General features: G+C 39.9%; 1 protein-coding gene across 1 annotated transcript; it reads left to right on the top strand.

Moving 5' to 3' along the window:
* The first annotated feature begins 13,109 nt into the window (after positions 1 to 13,109).
* On the top strand, positions 13,110 to 19,721 carry desi2 (desumoylating isopeptidase 2). The gene is made up of 5 exons (XM_056269004.1): positions 13,110 to 13,637; positions 16,674 to 16,746; positions 18,315 to 18,408; positions 18,514 to 18,655; positions 18,749 to 19,721. Exons 1-5 carry the CDS (start codon positions 13,599 to 13,601, stop codon positions 18,989 to 18,991), a joined length of 591 nt encoding a protein of 196 aa, XP_056124979.1. The 5' UTR covers positions 13,110 to 13,598; the 3' UTR covers positions 18,992 to 19,721.
* Positions 19,722 to 20,764: the final 1,043 nt, after the last annotated feature.

Genomic DNA, 20,764 nt, shown 5'->3' with positions numbered 1-20,764 from the left:
CACTGCAGAGCAAAATGACGTCCAGTCCCCCCTCTCTGGACGTTCACGATCTAATCTAGCTCCACCTCTATGGATCTAATGGGTGGAGGGATATAGTTATGGGCACTTGCTCTGGGGCCTGTTTTAGAAAGGAGGTTATTAAGTGAAAACTCTGAGTATGTTAACCCTGAAATGAGGCAAACGCCCTTAATTATGCAGAACTTTAAGCCTTAAAATAATTTAAACGGATGTTTACAGTTGTAAAAAAAAATTCTGCTGTAAAGTTGGGCATTTTAACATGGGGGAGATACAGATTTGACTCACTTTTGCACCCAGCCTCAAGCGGCCAGTCGATGAATTGCAGTTTAATTAACTTCCGTATTGGTTTCACGAGAGAGACGGGGAGGTTGCCGCTTGGTCAATACACAAGTATAATTCTTAATCATTGTTATATTATCAGGTTAAAACTGACAGAAAGGTAAGTTATTGAACTAATACTCATTTTCATGGTATCCCACAGACAAAAAAAAAAAAAAAAAATCTTGGCAGCAACTAAATATGAACAATAAATTCATAGCATAAAAGGTTCATGGCTGTAGGCTACATGACTTTACAAACATTTGACATATTAAATAAATATAATTCAGTGTCTATTTAAATGTATAGCTGTTTCCATATATAATGCTTTTAAATGTTCTCTAATCCAACCTGTTACATTTTTTTAAATTAACATTTGACTTCTTCTGGGCCAACAGCAAGAAGCCATAGGCTGGACCTGCACCACCACTGATAGATGAAGAGGAGATACACAATATTTAAATAATATTTAAATCCAACAGGAAAAACAATAACTGTTGCTTTTGTATTTGTAGGAAATAAAGATGACCAAATAAATTGTGAATAATTTGTGTGTATTTAACAGCTGTGGTGGGGGTACGGCATATATCTCGGACTATCCTTCCATCAGGCATCCTTCCATTCCATAGGCTACAGTAATCTGGTTCATTTTCGGTTCAATATGCATGTCATCAATTCATTGAAAATTCGAATTATTAGGCTACTTTCAGAGGTCACAGCAAGATGTTATCAAATGAACGTCGTTTATCAGATTAGCCTCATTTAAACTGGTTTCTCCACCACTGTCCTGCAATCCTGTGAAACTCCTCTTTGATGGATCACATGGGTTTGTGTCCAGGAAACAACACAAAAACTCTCAGAAAGAGCGTGAGAGCGAGGCACACTTTCCTTCCCGCTCGGATACAGCAGCCTTACTAATGTGCTCTCTCTGATGTTATATAGACAAATGTGCAATGAATGAATGTACTGCACTGCAAAAAATGCTTTTCTTACTTAGCATTTTTATCTTGTTGTTTCCAGTCAAAATATCTAAAGATTATTAAATCAAGATGCATTTACTAAAAGAAAAACTCTGGGTTTACGTAAGAAAACCTGCTCCCGACCACCAGGTTAGGTTCACAGAGTAAGTTACCATGGTAACATACCTCCCATTCTGAAACGGAAAACCCAGAGTTTCCTCATTTCAGGGTTAGCCTAACATGGGCTACTCAGAGTTGTCTTACGAGAGGTTCTCTCGTACTGCGTAATATCTTACGCTAGGGGAAAACCTCTTTTCCACGAGATATTGAAGCCAAAAATTATCCTTAATTTTGAATTAATGTAAAACGCGTTGCGGCAGCATGCAGACATATGTAAGGCGGCTCGCGTGCCTATTGGCTGTCCTGCGGCAACTGCAGCACCCTATTGAGAGAGGCCCTTGGTGACGTCAGATCCAATGGGGGCGCTTCGCACTACTTCCGCTATGCTCTTCGCACCGCGAAATCCGCTGCACAGGCGGGAACATGGCTTCTCTCACCGTTGCTGAGAGACACCTATGGCTGACGTTATCTGAGATGCCGGACGCGGAGCGCTCCGCGTTCCTCGACGCGCCCATCTCCCCAGCTGGCCTCTTGGATCATCCGTCAAAGATTTCGCGGATGGATTCGCTGAGGTTCAGAAGTCAGGGCAAATTGCCCTGACTAATTTGCCTTGTAAATACACCTCTGCTGTTTACAACCAGGATCTTAGCGATCACTGTCTTATTGCCTGTGTCCGTAATGGGACTGGGGTCAAACGACCACCCCTCATCTCTGTCAAACGCTGTCTAAAACACTTCAGCGAACAGGCTTTTTTAAATGATCTGAACGCTATTTCTTGGTTAAACATTAATCTTATTCCGTCAGTAGAGGGCGCTTGGCTGTACTTCAAAAGTGAATTTCTCTCTGTTTTAAATATGCATGCCCCTTTTAAAAAGTTCAGAACGAAAGATAGATATAGCCCCTGGTTCACCACAGAACTGACCTCCCTCAATCAACATAAAAACTTTCTGTGGCGTACCGTGCTAGCCTCAAACAAGCCCAGCGATATGCAACTTTTTTATAAAGCCAGAAACAGATATACTCAGGTAGTTAGGGAAGCAAAGGCTCACTTCTTTAAAAATAAATTTGCTTCCTGTCACACCAACTCTAAAAAGTTTTGGGACACTGTTAAAACTCTGGAGAACAAGGTTATCTCCTCCAAACTTCCTAGAGCCCTAAAATCAGATAATATTGTTACTACAGATAAGGTTAAGATTTTAGAAAATTTTAATAAGCATTTCGCTGAAGCCGGCCACGCCTTTCATCGAGATACTCGCCCTAAAGCTAGCTGTTCTACAACCACAACGCCCCCGTGCCCAGCCCCTTCCACACACTTTTCCTTTACTTTTATTCAGACAGCCGATGTATTGAAAGAATTGCAAAACCTGGATCCATACAAATCAGCTGGGCTGGATAATCTGGATCCTTCATTTTTAAAATTATCTGCAAATATTATTGCTGCCCCCATCACCAGTTTATTTAACCTATCTCTCTTATCTTCGGAAATCCCAAGAGATTGGAAATCCGCCGCAGTCATTCCCCTGTTCAAACGGGGAGACACTCTTGATCCTAACTGCTACAGACCAATTTCCATCCTACCCTGTCTTTCCCAATCCCACCGCATTCTTTCCACTATGCAGTCTGGTTTTCGTGCTGGTCATGGCTGTACCACGGCTACCCTAAAGGTTTTGAACGACATCATAGCCGCCATGGATAAAAAGCAATATTGTGCAGCCGTCTATATCGATCTGTCCAAGGCTTTTGATTCGGTTAATCACCGTGTTCTCATTGGCCGACTCGATGGCCTGGGCTTTTCCCATGACTGCCTCGCCTGGTTCTCCAACTATCTCGCCGATATAGGGTCCAGCGTGTTAAATCGGAGGGCCTGTTGTCGGGACCCATGCCTGTCTCTATGGGGGTGCCGATTCTCGGGCCGACTCTATTTTCCCTCTACATCAACGATGTGGCTCTCGCTGCTGGTGACTCTCATATCCATCTTTATGCAGATGATACCATCCTGTACACGTCAGGCTCTTCGTTAGATACTGTGCTCAAAAATCTCCAGGAGAGCTTCAATGCCATTCAACATTCCTTTGGAAACCTTCAGTTACTACTAAATTCTGGTAAAACTAAGTGTATGCTTTTCAAGCAATCACTGCCAACACCTGCCTGTCTACCTAGCATCACCATGCTGGATGGGTCTGAACTTGAATATGTGGATACATATAAATATCTAGGTGTCTTGTTAGACAGCTCTCTCTCCTTCCAGCCGCACATTCACAAATTAAGATCTAAAATTAAATCTAGAATCTGCTTTCTCTTCCGCAATAGGGCATCCTTCACTTATGCTGCCAAACTTGCATTGGCGAAAATGACTATCATTCCAATGTTTGACTTTGGTGATGTCATCTATAGAACTGCCTCAAATTTTCTGCTGAAAAAACTGGACGTGATTTATCATAGCGTCATACGTTTTGTCACAAATGCCCCTTACAACACCCACCATTGCAACCTCTATGCATTAGTCGGTTGGCCGTCTTTACCTACTCGGCGTTTAACTCACTGGTATCAACTTATTTATAAGTCTCTGCTTGGCAAAGTTCCCCTGTACTTAAGCTGTCTAGTTACCATTGCTCTACCCACTCGCAGTTTACGATCTAGTAGGTATATCGCCTTAGTCACTACGAAAGCCTGCACAACATTCGGCCGCCAATCCTTCCAGTTTGCAGCCGCCGATGATTGGAATGCATTACAAAAAACCCTAAAACTTGAAACACTCATATCACCAGCTGCTTTTAAATTACTCCTCTCTGAACAATTGTCCGATTTATGTACCTGTCCGAATTATTGTATATCCAGTATATACAATAATTCTTTATTATTGTATATCCAGTAAAATTGTTATATATATTTTTTGTACTTTGTATTTTTAAAATATTTTTAAATATATTTTCTAGTGCCTTAGCTATGCTGCTCAACAGGATTCATATACACCTTATTCTGTTTTCTTGACCCTGTACTGCTGTATTGTGTTTCACATTGTGTTAATTTGTAACTGCACTTCTGTGTCATGTGTACTTATTATGTAATTCTATGTTGTCTTGCACATTTATTCGCCTTATCTTGGCCAGGTCGCCGTTGTAAATGAGAATTTGTTCTCAATCGGCCTACCTGGTAAAATAAAGGTAAAATAAAAAAATAAAAAGAAGACGTTACAGGCCATGAAGCACTTCTTACCAAAGCGCTCTAGCTTCGCAGCAGATCGCTCAAAATAGCCATCTGCTCGAAGCTCCCAGCCACAGCCTCCGCCCGCCGCCGCTTCACAGCGCCGTCAAGCCCGGGACCAGAGAACACGCTCTCGCTCTGCCGGCCGCCGCCCCCCCCGATGGTGTTATGAGTGTAATAAAAATGCCCACAGCCCAGTGTTCATTTCTACACACAAACACAGCCCACCACAGTACAGGGCTCGCACAAATAAAATCGACTCATGTCAATTGTGCATTAAATGTAGTGAATGTGCCCACAACCCAGTGCCCACAAACACTACACACTGCATGTCCCGCGGTTTCTGTAAAAACAAAACCAACACGCATACAGTCTGCTAAACTATTGAGCAAAGGGGCAATAGAGCCTTTATCTCAAGCTCAGAGCGAAGGGGGCCTATACAGCAGATATTTTCTTGTACCGAAAAAAGACGGGGGTCTCAGATCCATTTTAGATCTAAGACAGCTGAACAAAGTGCTTGTGAGACGCCAGTTCAGAATGCTCACAACCTGGAAAATCCTCGTGCAGATTTGCCAAGGGGACTGGTTTATGTCAATAGGTCTGAAGGACGTGTATTTCCAAATACAAATAGTACAAGTCGTCACAGGCGATTCTTGAGATTCGCCTTCGAGGGCCAGGCATATCAATTTCACAGTCCTACCGTTCGGCCTGTCCCTAGCACCCTGTACATTTACAATGTGCATGGACCTCGCACCCCTGAAACTTCGGGGCATGCGAGTTTTGAACTACTTGGACGATTGGCTGATTCTAGCTCGATCACATTCAGAGCTCATAGAACACAGGACCATATTACTCGAACATCTCGAGAAATCTAGGTCTCAAAGTCAATTGGGCGAAAAGTTTGCCGTCTCCCAGTCAGAAATATTTTCTGGGCACAGAACTGAACTCGCTGTCTATGACAGCGAGACTGTCGCCAGAGCGCAGACTGAACATTCAGCGCATCACGAAATCCTTCCGCTGCGGCACTATAGTCCCGCTCAAAAGGTTTCAGAAAATCCTGGGTCTCATGGCCTCAGCATAATCAGTACTCCAGTAGGGTCTGCTGCACACGCGCCCGCTGCAGTTATGGCTAAAAGAGCGAGTACCACCTCGGGCATTGGCCTCAGGTCTGTTTCGCCACAAGGTTGATCAGAAATGCGTCACAGCTCGGAAACCTTGGAGAGCAATCGACTGGTACCAGTCAGGTGTAAACCTGGGGACTTCCTCGAGTGTGAGAGTGGTGTCCATGGATGCCTCCACCTCGGGATGGGGAGCGCTGCTCGAGGGCATACCGTTCTTTGGCCAGTGGTCAGAACAGGAGAAGCTCCTACACATAAACTGTCTAGAAATGATGGCAGTCAACAACGCGCTGAGGCGCTTTTGTCCCTGAATAAAAGGTCACCACGTCTTGGTCCGCTCGGACAACATGCCAGTGGTGGCCTACATAAATCGCCAGGGTGGCGTCAGGTCCCGAAACCTTTACAGGCTGACGGAACGCCTCCTGGTCTGGGCTCAGCACAATCTGCGCTTATTGAGAGCAGCATATGTGCCTGGTCACCTAAATTTGGGACCAGACAGACTGTCCAGAAAACAATGTTCCAGCAGGAGAATGGTCTCTGCACCCGCAGACGGTCCTACTGCTGTGGGAGACATTCGGCAGAGCGCAGGTAGACCTATTTGCATCCCTGTTTGCACTATCCGAAGTTTTTTTCCAAGAGCAGGGATGCGCTGGCCCACGTCTGGCCCCGCTGCCCACTCTATGCTTTTCCCCCCGTCTCGCTCCTGCCTCAGGTATTGGAACGAATCAGGGAAAACGGATGCTCAGTGCTACTTGTGGCTCCGCTCTGGAAAAACCAGGCTTGGTTCCCAGTTCTGATGCAGCTGACAAGCACTGCCCCATGGCCAATACCGATGAGGAAAGACCTCCTCTCTCAGGCCAAGGGCTCAATTTGGCATCCTCGCCCGGAGCTGTGGTCCCTGCACGCATGGGCCATCAACGGGTACCCGCAAACCTCCCGGAGGGAGTGTTAAACTCGATCACGCAGGCTAGAGCGCCGTCTACTAGATGACTCTATTCCTCAAAATGGTCTGTGTTTTCTGGCTGGTGCAAAGCCTGAGGCTTTTCACCCCTAGACTGCGGGGTTACGGAAGTTCTCTCCTTCCTTCAAGAGCTACTGGATAAGGGCAGAACCCCATCCACGCTCAAAGTTTATGTGGCGGCCATAGCAGCGTTTACAAAACCCGCGACTGGGGAAGAACGATCTGGTCATCAGCTCCCTTAAAGGAGCTAAGAGGTTAAATCCTCCCAGACCCCCCTCAGTCCCCATGTGGGACCTTTTCACGGTTTTGAAAGCCATGAAAGGTGCCCCGTTCGAGCCAATCCACTTGTCAGACATGAAACATCTGTCATTCAAGACAGTGTTTCTTATGGCTCTTGCTTCAGTGAAGCGCATAGGGGATTTACAAGTGCTCTCAGTAAGCGCGACGTGTATGGAATTTGGGCCAAATGACTCGAAAGTCATACTCAAACCAAGACACGGATACGTGCCTAAATCCCTCAACACACCGTTCAGGGCTCAGGTTATTCCCTGTCTGCCCTGCCGGTTTACAACGAGGAGAAGGACGCGAGCTTCCTTCGCCCTGTCAGGGCATTAAGAGCTTATGTGTCTCGCTCGTCTGTTTTCAGACAGACTGAGCAGCTCTTCGTTTTGTTCAGCGGACGTGCTAAGGGACTAGCGCATCGAAACAGAGCCTATCCAGTATCCAGATGGATAGTTGATACCATAGTGCTGGCATACACGTCTAAAGGCTTGAAGTGTCCTTTAGGTGTTAGAGTGCACTCCACAAGAGGCATGGCCTCGTCGTGGGCTTGGTCTAGCGGGATTACCTTGCAGGATATCTGTATGGCGGCAGGCTGGGCCTCCCCGTCTATATTTATAAGGTTTTATAACCTAGAGGTTCCCGCCTTACAGGCTAAACTACTTTCGGTCTAAAATCAGTATTGTCTGCCCCGTTGCTTCGGCTCAGAATACTACAACCGCTTGAGCACCGCTCGCTGATCGATAAAATTACTCCATGGGCAAAAGTAAGACCCATACTGTTACACAGTTCAGGCCAAACATTTTCACCCTGACTGTGTGGAACACTGTTAATGTGATTAGCTCCCTTAGGACGCTAACTTATTTTGAATGACGCTTCTAGCCTCTCTTCTCAGACTCTTTGAGTGTCTGGAGATTCCCGGGCACCTGCCCTTGGGACTTTGGTGTTGGATCCCAGCACGCACGGTGTTTTACACTGTGTTCCCCTAGCGTATAAGGTATTACGCAGTACGAGAGAACCCCTCGTAAGAGAACGTACTCGGTTACAAACGTAACCTCGGTTCACTCTAGAAGAGGGCACGAGTACTGCGTATCTTTGCAGTGCCTGCAACACGCTCTGGTTCGCTTCAGCGATGAAAAACCAGATTATATCAGCACATCGAGCTATATTTATAGGCCCAGGCCACGCCCGCTTTGGCGGGAGGAGACGTAGTGTGCGCAAAGCGCCCCCATTGGATCTGACGTCACCAAGGGCCTCTCTCGATAGGCTGCTGTAGTTGCCGCAGGACAGCCAATAGGCACGCGAGCCGCCTTGCATATGTCTGCATGCTGCCGCAATGCGTTTTACATTAATTCAAAATTAAGGATAATTTTTGGATATATCTCATGGAAAAGAGGTTTCCCCCAGCGTAAGATATTACGCAGTACTCGTTCCCTCTTCTAGAGAGACCCGAGGTTACGTTAGTAACCGAGTACGTTTTCACTTAACCTCCTTTCTGAAACAGGCCCCTGGTCCGCTGCAACAACCTTAAGTATTGAAGCTTTCCTTATTGTTTGTATTGTTTAACTGCTGACTCAATAAAACGTGATTTTAGTTGGATCTGTTTGTCTGTCTTTAATTTTGCAGTGTTACTGTAAGATATAGGCTATGTATGACTATGAATTATCATGTCAGGCTAGTAATGTAATAGCCAATGTTAGCAGTGCAGCATCTACAGCCCGAATTTGCTTTTATATAAGTTATGTTTATATACAGTTATGTTATACAGACACCACCACTATGCTACTACTACACGAAACACGTCTTTTTTCTGCCTCCTGGTTGCGTGCGCAAGCAGTGATGACGTCGCCGAGAAAGGCACACCTTAAGGAAAATGCTTTTCATACTAGTATATGATTGCTGAAAAAAATATTATGTTTGTATTGAACATTTATGGAGCAACAGATTTTGTATGAAAATAAAACATAAAATTATCTTTTTGTGTTTAAAAAAAATCTTAGAAATGTATGAGGTGGTGAGGGGGGGCTTTTACCCCACGCACAGGGTGAAAGAAAAGGCTCAGCAGCATGGGGCAAAAGGCACAGTATTGATACAAATACTTTAGCTATAATATGTTTTTAATAATGTCTAAGTTAATACTTGTTCAAAACAATCACTTTAGCAAAGTTTGTACTATTTTCTGCTTATAAATCAAAAAAATATTTTTGTTCAGTTAATATACTGTCATTAAAATATGTTAATATAAAAATATATATTAAAAAAATACAAAAACAAAATTATTTTAAAAAGTAAAGATCCTGAAAGCATTGAAGGAGATTCAAATTTAATATAGATTTACAGTAGTAACAATAAATTATATTTTATGATATGATTAATATATATTTTTAAATATGATGGTTTCATTATAAATATGGTGATTATCAGGTGAACACCCAACTTAATATGTGATATTTACCATCTGAATCGTATGTCAACAAATGGAATAGTCAGCCAGTTGTTTATTATCATGCTTATTATTGTGCCTTTCCAACAGCACGGGTGCCTTTTACCCCTAATACCATCATTTTACATATTCTTCTGTTATGGAAAAACGTCTCGGGTTCATCTGGATACTACAAACAAGGTCTGGACATGGGTCTTTTAGAAAAGCCAGTCTTTATGAGCTGTGTTTAAAATAGCATTTAGGGAGTGAGTTGTTTGTGATGCTCATGTAAGCCAAGTATTTAAAAATATATTTTACCGGTATTGTCATATTTATTGAGAGTATCTTTTCTTTCAGACCTTTAGCATTTATGAGGATGCAGACTAGAAAGGACAAACAACACTGATCTGTTGTGAGTGCTTTAAATGGCATATCGTTGAAAGATTCTTGTACAGACAAATTCAACCGCATTAAGGCATCAGGTCATCCAGCTCAAAATCAAGTGGTAGAGTGTCTATGGTGCTGCTACCAACCAAGATTGGTAATTCATGCAATTCACTAAAAAGTCAGGTAAGTTGTTTGGCTCCTAGTGGGGTAGGTGATGATTCTCCTTTTTCTTATTTGTAAAAACATTTGTGAAAATTTTTATAAGAAAACCGATACTACAGCACTATATAAGGCATACATTGTCTATAGATTTCCCATTTTATTGTGGGCTGCCCACCGAACAGAAGTGTTGTCTGATTATGTAACAATATCATTTAGAAATCATATCCTATAACCATGTATTGCTTAATAATTTTCTCAATATCGTTTGCAGGTTTGTGCTTAGAAATCCATCAAAGGATCTGGTGAGAATCTGACCTATAGGCCAGTGTATTTTTTAGATACTGATGCTGTAATTTTATCAGCATATGAGATAAATATGAGAAGCACTGTGTTGTTTTTGTCATGGAGTTACTTAACATATTTTTGAAAACAACAACTACAAGGCAACTATGTTATGAGGACCGCATGCCATGACAGCATGTTTTTCTATAAAAAACAAGATCTGTTTTTCTCCTAGTGAAATACATGTGAGGTAACTGATGATAGTCATGAGTTCGTTTAAAGTCTCACAGCTCACAAGAAACAATCACCAATATGAGGCACACATACAATGTTTTGAGGAAGAAGATTGTTATACAGTGGATGTACTGTTCAACTGTTTTGATATTTTTATTTTCTTTGATTGAGACAAATCTGTGCACAGTGTTGATGCAAACTTATAGTGTAAGAGAACTTTAATCGAAAAGACTATACTTCAATGCAACCATGCATCAGGTAATATGCATCAGATGTGTGTGTGTTTGGAAGTGTGTTGTTGTAGAAACAAAACCTTCCTTTGGCTCTGTAGGTAGCCTGCCCTCATGAGGCCCAAACATGGAAATCTATGCTAGTAGATGAGAAGCGTCATGAAGAGGCCTGGGGATCTCATAGGTGCAGTTTAATCTTTTCAAAACATGGCTTTATCTCAGGCGATATGAGCAGTCATGTGGTTTATTATCCATGAAAGAAAATGGAATGAATTTCATGTTTTTCAGAATTACAGGAGCTGTTTTGTTCACAACTCTGAAAAACTAGGTAACCTTGACCAAGCCTATGAAATTATGAATTGGAGTTCCAAGAATTATGTTACTTATTAATATTAATAAGTCGTACTGAAGCTGATTTTGGGATACTAATAATTCGTAGATAGTTTTCAGTTTAAAGGGTTAGTTCACCCAAAAATGAAAATTAAGTCATTAAGTCAGTGAAAAAAAAAACACAGAGCATATCAAGTTTCTGCCATCAAGTGGTCAAGATCATCAACTACAAATAATAAAGGGTTATTTCACCCAAAAATGAAAATTAAGTAATTAATTACTCACCCCTATGCTGTACCAACCCCGTAAGACCTTCGTTCATCTTCGGAACACAAATGAAGATATTTTTTATTAAATCTGAGAGCTGGATCACTGCTACATAGGCTGCCTAAGGGAATGAAACTTGACGGCCCAGAAAGTCATTAAAGAAAATGTTTAAATATTCCATGTGCCTACAGTGGCTCAACTATAAGTTTATCAAGCGATGAGACTACTTTTTGTGCGAAAAACCCCCATAAATAACGACTTTATTCGACTATTCCATTACTTCCTTGTGGGCCTGAGACGAGAGTTGAAGAGATTTCCAGAACGCATGCGCGAGAACTGAGAAGAGGACGTTCTTCTTCTACTACTTCTTGTTCAGTTCTCGCGCATGAGTCGTGGAAATCTCGAAATCTCTTGAACTCTCGTCTCAGGCCCACAAGGAAGGAAGTAATGGAATAGTCGAATAAAGTCGTTATTTATGTTTTTTTTTCGCACAAAAAGTATTCTCGTCGCTTGATAAACCTATAGTTGAGCCACTGTAGGCACATGGAATATTTAAACATTTTCTTTAATGACTTTCTGGGCCGTCAAGTTTCATTCCCTTAGGCAGCCTATGTAGCAGTGATCCAGCTCTCAGATTTAATCAAAAATATCTTCATTTGTGTTCCGAAGATGAACGAAGGTCTTACGGGGTTGGTACAGCATGGGGGTGAGTAATTAATTACTTAATTTTCATTTTTGGGTGAAATAACCCTTTAATATTTGTAGTTGATGATCTTGACCACTTGATGGCAGAAACTTGATATGCTCTGTGTTTTTTTTTCCACTCAGCTTTTGTGATCTTCATGCTGTATTTGCAGTCCAAACGGAATCAAAATGTAAGCTATTCATTTCTCCTGTTATTCCTGAAAATAACAGATATTTAATCATCAATAAAACGATCTGCTTTATTCACATGTGTGACCAGCGCTTGTCTTTATGGTTTTGATCCAGGCCTTTATTTTACTCATCATACTTTGCTCCATCTTCTACAGATATGTCTTCTATATTAGTTACAATAGTTCATGAGTGTGTGTTCAGATACTGTCACTTTACTATCAATGGGCCTAATTCATTAAACAAGCAGAATTACATTTTCGGTGTAGAATGTTGCTTTTAGTTCACTGGGACAATTTATGTAATTATGGACATATGAATGATTTACACAGCTTATGTTTTATATATATTTTTTAAAACCCTATTGCCAAAGTTATTTCAATTCTCATATAGTTTATATAGGCTCATGCCACTACTTTATTCATTCAACACAAGCAGAACGAATTATCTGTTTAAATTATACCAAACCGTTCATGTAAATTGTTGAATAAATGAACTGTGGCCCATTGTTACAATTATTAAATCACACAACCAAATTAATGTTTGTTTATGTTCACCCCCCAACAATGAGCTGTTATTTGTTTTACAATTGTTTTTAAATTGTTTTCTGTATGGCTTCAAAACAGACAGTGGCTACTTATTATAACCATTTAGGCCTAATTTGCATAATGTATTGAGCTTTTATAATCAAGTGTTAATTGTCATTCTCATTCCTTCCCCAAACACAAAGCAAAGCACGTATAGCATATAGTTTTTCTCTATTCCACAAAAAAACTTTATAAATATTTATTGGTAAAATGTTGACATATATTTGGGTTTAACATTGTAAGGGTGTGTATCGATAAGATACATTAATGTAATGATGTGTGGAGGGTGTTTTGTTCTATAAAAGCATCAGAGTGGCAGTAATGCACTGCTGTGAGGCTGGGCAGCATCATCAGGCACGCGCATTCAGTTCACCCGCACTATCATCAGACATAAACGGGGGAGGCTGCTCAGATCGCTGGTGCTGAACGTCTTCCTTTTTATCTGAAGTACATCTGCTTTCATTTCCGTTCACTGTAAATATCACTTCGTCGTCTGAATGGCTGAGACTTCACGGATATTTTTGTCTTTTGTGTGCCGTTCATTTTTGCCTCCGCTGGTCAAGAAGCTAAATGGCAGTTAGCCTAGCAGCGTCGCTACTCCCTGTAGCTGGACTAAATAGAAGTGGCCTAAAAATTCAATCAATGAAAACCCCTTTCAGGACCAGCTCTTAGATGTCTCTAAGCTGTTTCAATCCAGCAAAAGTCAAGAGGACGCAGCAGCGGTGCTTACAAGGGGGAAAACATAATTCCGGGTGCTAAGAAAGAGAGTGAAAAGAAAAACGGAGGAGGAGGACCGCAGCAGCAGCAGCTAAAGTGAAAGAAAAACACATAACGTTACATACCTGTGATGGCAAACGAGCCGGTTATTCTGAACGTTTATGATATGGTAGGTGCCTTTAAAACAAACTCCTATGACAGAGGTGTCTAGTATTGGCATTAGTCCAACACATCCAATGTCTGTGTCCTAAAACAAAGCGAGCTGCCTACTTAATTAGGGAGCATTTTGGACACGTTTGAACGCGTACTAGGGTTTGAGGCACAGCCATGTCAGCATGCTTTGAGATAGAGATAATGTTTTATATTAGTCTGAGGAAAAAATGTGTGCAAAATTTAATTGGCAGCTTATTAGAGGATTCATCCTTTATTTCATTTAACAATATTTAAGTCTAACCACATATCTGCAGTAAAAGGTCATCAAGTGTATCAGCTGTAGAATTGTATAATCTACCTGAAAGCTGCGACCCAGTTAATTCAACTGTCATTTGAATCCACCTGTGTGATCTGAGACAGCTGTTGAGAAGTCATGCTAAACACTGTCTCCCTGCTTTTTAAAAAAAAAAACTGCTCAATTAATCATTATCACGCGAATAAGAGAGCTTCTGGTCTCTAAATCAGACTATACATAACACTACAGCAAAATTGCGAGTAACATTTCTTTTATAGTCCAATAATAAATAATTTATATCAAGTAACTTGCGTTTAAGAACGTTTCAAAATATCTTACTAGCGTCAAGCTTTGCGTGTCATCAAGCACGGAAAATAATAAATTCCGGACTGGAATATCGTATAAAAGTGGAGAAGAGCGACAGGGAGATCTTTGCTCAAAGCGTTCGGTAATCACTCGCGTACAACTCCGCTTCAAGTTTGCTATTCCCAGCCCGAGTTTCAGAGCGAGCGGAAATAGTCGAACAACAGTCTGTTACAGAAGTAACAATCCCAGTCATTTTCTCCATGGGGGAATTGATTTGTAACGGTAAATTATAAACCGTTAAAGACAGACCTACTGTGAGTGTGAGCTACGAGGTTGTTAAACGATGGTACATGTTTTTGTTGAAGCCACCAGTCCACATTATTTCAAAAACTTTTAAAAATCATATTCACCAGTGGAATTCTATCTATCTATCTATCTTGAAAGAGGTTTTCATTGATTTAATTTAAAAAAAAAAAAATCTATTTATCTTATAATATTTTACATAATGTAAAGTAAACCACTATGTAGCAATTAAAATAGTCACTTTGTGTTGTGGAAGGCCTATTATTCATATACATTATAACACATTCATTTTACCCCAAATGCATTGTGGGCTGAAAGGAGACTATAGAAAATTGACTGGTAATATTGACCGTACCTTCTAAGTGTCATTGATCTCTAAGTAACGTGAATAGTCTCCATTTAAAGATTTAGTCTGTCTCATGTGTCTCATTGACCCCTTGAAACAGGGTCATGGAAATGTATACTTTCCTTAGGCCTCCTCACTTATGTTGGGCTATTTTAAGCTTATGTTCTCACATAAAGATTAAGACTAGTAATTTGAGCAGCCCCAGGGTTTTTTGAAGTTGTCAAGTAATTGTAATTTGGATGGGAATCGCTTTACAAGCTGTTAACCTAAGCGTATAAACAATGTAGGAGATTTATACAGCCCGTTTAGCTAGAGATGGGTAAATTGTCAGTGCTAATGTTTTTGGCAGACTAGTGGCCTGTGATTTCTAATGTGTAGTTTGTAATTTCAGGCGCCAATTCATTGTAAATGTTAAAGTATCATAAACCCATGATCCCTTAAACATTGCATGACTATAAGTTTTTTTTTATTTAAATTAAAAGTCCCCCTACAGCAGTTCCCATAGAAACTTGTCAGTGTGAGATCTCCCACATAGTTCAAGTTTGAACTTGTAGATTTTATTTTCTAATCCCATCTCTATTGGCATGGGAGTACTCTTGCTGAAAATCACACTTAGAAGCTAGTTGCTGATCACAGAGAGACTAATCCCCAGTTTTGTGATGAAGGATATGTATAATAGGCTTTGACGTAATTGAGGCCATGGGGATAAGTATCTTATTTCACAACACTGAATGAGGTGGAGTTGGAGAACTGTCTAGTTGCTTAATTTCTCTCATCCCTTACACTTATTTTTTTTTGTATTCTTTTAAATTGTTTCAACAAAACAAATAATTTTACACTGTGCCAAAATCCTTAGTTTATATTTTGGAGCAATATGCATCTTGGCTACTTTTAGGTATGAATGTATTATAAGTATAGGCTAGAAGATCATTTACTGCTGCACACTTAATGCTGAAAAGCGTTGGTCATCTTATTTCCTGATGACACATAATCAATTGAGAGCAGCTGTCAGGTACTTCCTTGCAACTTACAACTTAACAGACTTGTTAATGGGATGGATTTGGGTGTAAAGGTTTGTCAAGTGCTCAGTCACTTTGCCTATCTGTACATATCCATGCGTTACTCTGCAATGCATGTTTGCTCATTTTGAATGCAACAATCGTTTTGAAATCAGCATACTTTAATGGTTGCACAGCAGTTCATAATGGATTAGTAGAGTAATTGTAGAAATAATGTGCATAAGAAAACCATTCATTTAAAACCTAGTCCAAATATAGGCTATATTGTGAATGTTTATAGCTGTCTCATGTATATTCACTTCAAATATTTGAGCCACCCACAGAAAATTTCAAAAAGATGAAGAGGTTTCCAGAGAATTTTAAAGCTCATTCAGTTCTACACATCCCCCATCCCTTGTGTGTTTTCAATATTTTGATATTATATATATATATTATTAATATTATATGTTTATAGCTAGCTCTTGAATAAACACTTCATATATTTGGGCCACCCACGGAAAATTCCACAGAATTGTAATGCTCATTTAGTTCCACAAATCCCCCATCCCTTTTGTGTTTATTCAATATTTTGGTTTAATAGTGCTTTAAGATGCCTTAAGAATGTGGTAGTATTCCATAATTTAGAATGGTTTATTATGGAAATTGAGAATCTATTTTATTGAGTATAAAGACACATTTTTTATCATGCTTTTCAGATTTAACATTGCAAATCATTCCAGTTGTCCTTGAAAAACGTTTACCATTTAGCAGTATGTCGCTCAGACTTGTTATGTTTCCTTATAGTACTGGATCAATGAGTTCACTACCTCTCTGGGAATTGGAGTCTTTCACTCAGGAATTGAGATCTATGGCAGAGGTAAGGTTCACGATATGACTCAGACACAAAGGAGTCAAGCTACTCAGAAGTCCAGTTAACTTGCATCATGACTGCTACAAAGAAAGAAGGGGGTGTCTAAACATGACTAAACCTCACATCATAGATGATCTGTTGATGCAACAGGAAAAGACCTTAAAATTTTGTATGGTTTCTGCCTCTAAAGGCTTCCAGTTCAATCAGAAGAAAAGTTGTTTTGTTTGGCATTTATTTTGCATTGGCATTCTTAAATATCTTCTGTGTGATCAAAATGACAAATAAGAGCCCACAGCCTTACAGGTTATGTTTCAAAATAAGGACACAAACTAAGGTGTTTTTAGCAGATGTTAATTGCACTACCAACTCAAGATACTAATCAACCAAGTTTGCTATTAGACTGATAGACAGATAGATAGATAAATATCTGACCTATAGCACATTAACATAACAGGCATCTACATTGCAATGTGTATGTAAAACTATTACTATTAAAAACTAAAACTATTAAAATACATTTTCATTAATTAAAATAAAATGTATGTATTAGATTGTAAAATCTTAAACTGAATTAAAATTCAAATGTTTCCTTGGCAACTCACTGAAATAAAATAAGTTAAAGTACTAAAATTACTAAAACTGATATAAAACAAATTAAAACTAAATATTTAAAAAATATAGGGACTAATTTCCCTATTTAAAAAAAAAAGCCCTACAAGGAAACAAAACATAAAAGAAAAAAAGCATAACAAACCTATTGGGCCATTTAGGCCAAAGTAGGGGTGGGCCAAAATCTTATTTCACTTTATTTTATTTAAAAAAATGTTTATCTTTGTTATTAAAAATAAGCACAAGGACGCAAACTACTAAAAGGACAAATACAATATACGATAAGTACAGATGAAATAAACAGTGCTTAAACATTTTCATGAACAATAGGTCTATTTTATAGCAGCATTCAAGTAATTTAATAATCAAAATAAAAAATGAATAAACCACACTGCATAGTCTTCACTGTATGACTTAAATATTCACTGATTCTTATTAAAGCTAATTAAATTAAATTTCTTCAGTCAAGAGCAGTGAGTTAATTGTTCTTTCCTTTGTTTGATTAACATTGACACAGACAGCAGCAGGTTTATTGGGCTGCTGTCACTTTAAGACAGAGTGTATAGATCTAATGTAATCTCAATCAAATTACATTCACTTAAGATACAGTATAACTGACTACTTTTATGTGAACCTTGTGTGTTTTGACATAACCTTGTATGTATTTGACAGAGACAACAAGACAGAGAAAAAGAACTTGGTCCAGCACTCATGTGCTGTGACAGCTGGCTTCCTGTTTGCACACTTCGGGTGTGTGCGCTCTGAAAACCGTATATCAGAACAGCGTGCGTGTAAAATGATTTGAAAGTTTAAACTGGCAAGGCTTTAAAATGCTTGCAAATCATAAAATGTGCACTGTAGCACAATACTAACGATCTCTCTGTAAAGGCAGATCGTGAAGCCATTTTAATGGTTCTAATAGTCATATCGCACACCCCTAACTCGTACTTTCTCTTGTGTTGCAGAGTTTGCCTATGGAGGACATCCTTATCCTTTTTCAGGTATATTTGAGATAACACCTGGTGAAGCCACAGAGCTCGGAGAGACATTCAAATTCAAGTGAGTCAGAATATTTATCTCCACAGCGATCAGACCGAAAGGATATGTTTGTAAAAACTTCTTCCTCTCTCGGCCTCTCTCTTAACTTTCTACTTGCTTTCTCAGAGAAGCCATTGTTTTAGGGAGCACAGACTTCGCAGAAGAGGATGTGGAGAGAATTGTGGAGGAAATGGGGAAGGAATATAAGGGGAACGCCTACCACCTCATGCACAAGAACTGCAATCACTTTTCCTCAGCACTATCAGAGGTAAGCCGAGGGAAGTATATACATTAATCTAGTGGGTCCTTGTTGCCATAAAGAGCCAAAAATCTCACCATATCCTCCTCACATCTGCCCCAGATCCTCTGTGGTCGAGAAATCCCACGCTGGGTGAACCGACTGGCCTACTTCAGCTCTTGTGTGCCCTTCCTTCAGAGCTGTTTGCCAAAGGAGTGGTTGACGCCGGCGGCACTGCAGTCCAGTGTTAGTCAGGAGCTCCAGGGAGAGCTGGAGGAGGCCGAGGATGCTGCAGCTTCTGCCTCAACGCCTTCCTGCGCCGTGGCTCCCGCTCCCAGACCTACGCGACACCAACCACGCCGATGAACCCCGCTGCCTTGACTGACAGGCCACCTCTGGTTAGAGCTGGACCACAGCTTCTGCTGCCAATAGACCCCTCTCCCCTTCTCCTGAGAGACTAGCAATCCACCAGCGGACTGGATGAAGCCCACCCTCTGATTTCACTGATTTATTTCAGTACGCTCAAGTTACCGTTATGGGCCTGGAAACCATCAATCTTGTTTACTGTAAAACTTTCCATGGGTTCATCAGTGTTTTGAAATTTTTATTTTTTTTGGCCTTTTATGTTTTGTTTTAAAAAAACTCAGGACTTGAATACAATGGCTCTGGTCAATCACCGTTTTTGTTTTTTATTTTTGTAATGCTTTTCTTACGCTGGAGATGCTCGCAAGCCTTTTCCCCCTTATTCCAAAAGAAAGCGCCTAGTCAGAGACCTTTTTTATGGAGAACATTTGTTTACAGATTTCTTGTGTTCCAATCCGTATATGATTGTGTTGTTGTGTGCGGATTACAAAAGCCAAATCTCCTCACTTTTGTAATGACTCCCACACTATGGTGACTGTGCCTGAAGATTTTTACCGATACATGCTCCGAGAGCTCTGCACTCTTTCTCTACCGGTTCGGTTTTAGTGGCAGACTTAATATCTTATGAGTCCTTCCTCAGATGTTTTACACCTTTTTAGTTTTTAGAGTCTTCTATGTACTTGGGACAACATTTGTATTCCATTTTATGAATATTAAAGAAAGTATACAAGTTCTCGAACAAGAGTTCATTTTGACAACTCAATGGTAACATACAAGAATGCTGTTAAATGTATAGGATAATTCACAATTCACATTATTTACTAACTCTCATTTCGTTTTAAATCCATATGAGTTTCTTTCATTAATCAAACATAAAAAGAGATGTGAAAGGTTACTAGTGTCCAAAACTGACAAGCGCCATTAAAGTGGTCCATACAACTCATGCACTGTATTCTTAGTCATCTGGAGCTATATGATATAGCTTAGCTTTGTGTGAGGAACGGACTCAAATTTAAGTCATTATTCACTAAAAATCTAGCTTGACAGGCATGAGCACCATTCATTTTCATTGTGAAAAACAGCAGCTTTGATTTTCTACTGAACATCTCTGTTTGTGGTCCATAGAATAAAGGAAATCATATGGTTTAGTTATGAGGGTGAGTAAATGGGGGGGGAACAATATTTTTTTGGGGTGAACTGTTCTTTAAATATCTAAACAGGTTATTACAGTGCACTAAATTACTGTATATCATCAATATTTTACACATTACAGCTAAAGGGCATTCAGTAGCACATCTGTGTCATAAAACATTATTTCAACCTTTGTGTCAAGCCGAATATTTTTCAAATGAGAGAACCTGTTAGTAGAGTTACCAATATCAATTAAGTTTATTATAATGGCAAATTTTAACAATTTTAGCTTGTCTTCTTGTGCTGTGTTTTTGGCATAACATTGAACATCTTTCTGGCATTGAATCATCGTAAAAGGATAGATCAAACAAAAATGAAAATTGTCATAATTTACTCACCCGCATGTTGTTTCAAACCTGTATGACTTTCTTAAGTAGACCATAAAAGAAGATATTATGAAGAATGTTTTGTTGACCATTGACTATCACTGCATGGACAAAAAACCATTGAGACATTTCTCAAAATATCTCCTTTTGTGTCCCACAGAAGAAAGTAAGGTTTGAAACAACATGAGAGTAAGTAAATGGGACAAAATATTCATTTAAACTAAGCTGTAAAAATGAAACAATCAAAATGAACAATTAT

Source organism: Rhinichthys klamathensis, unplaced genomic scaffold (assembly GCF_029890125.1).
Source record: "Rhinichthys klamathensis goyatoka isolate OS25496 unplaced genomic scaffold, OSU_Roscu_1.1 h1tg000280l_1, whole genome shotgun sequence".
NCBI lineage: Eukaryota > Metazoa > Chordata > Actinopteri > Cypriniformes > Leuciscidae > Rhinichthys > Rhinichthys klamathensis.
This window is presented reverse-complemented; position numbering and strand designations above follow the sequence as displayed.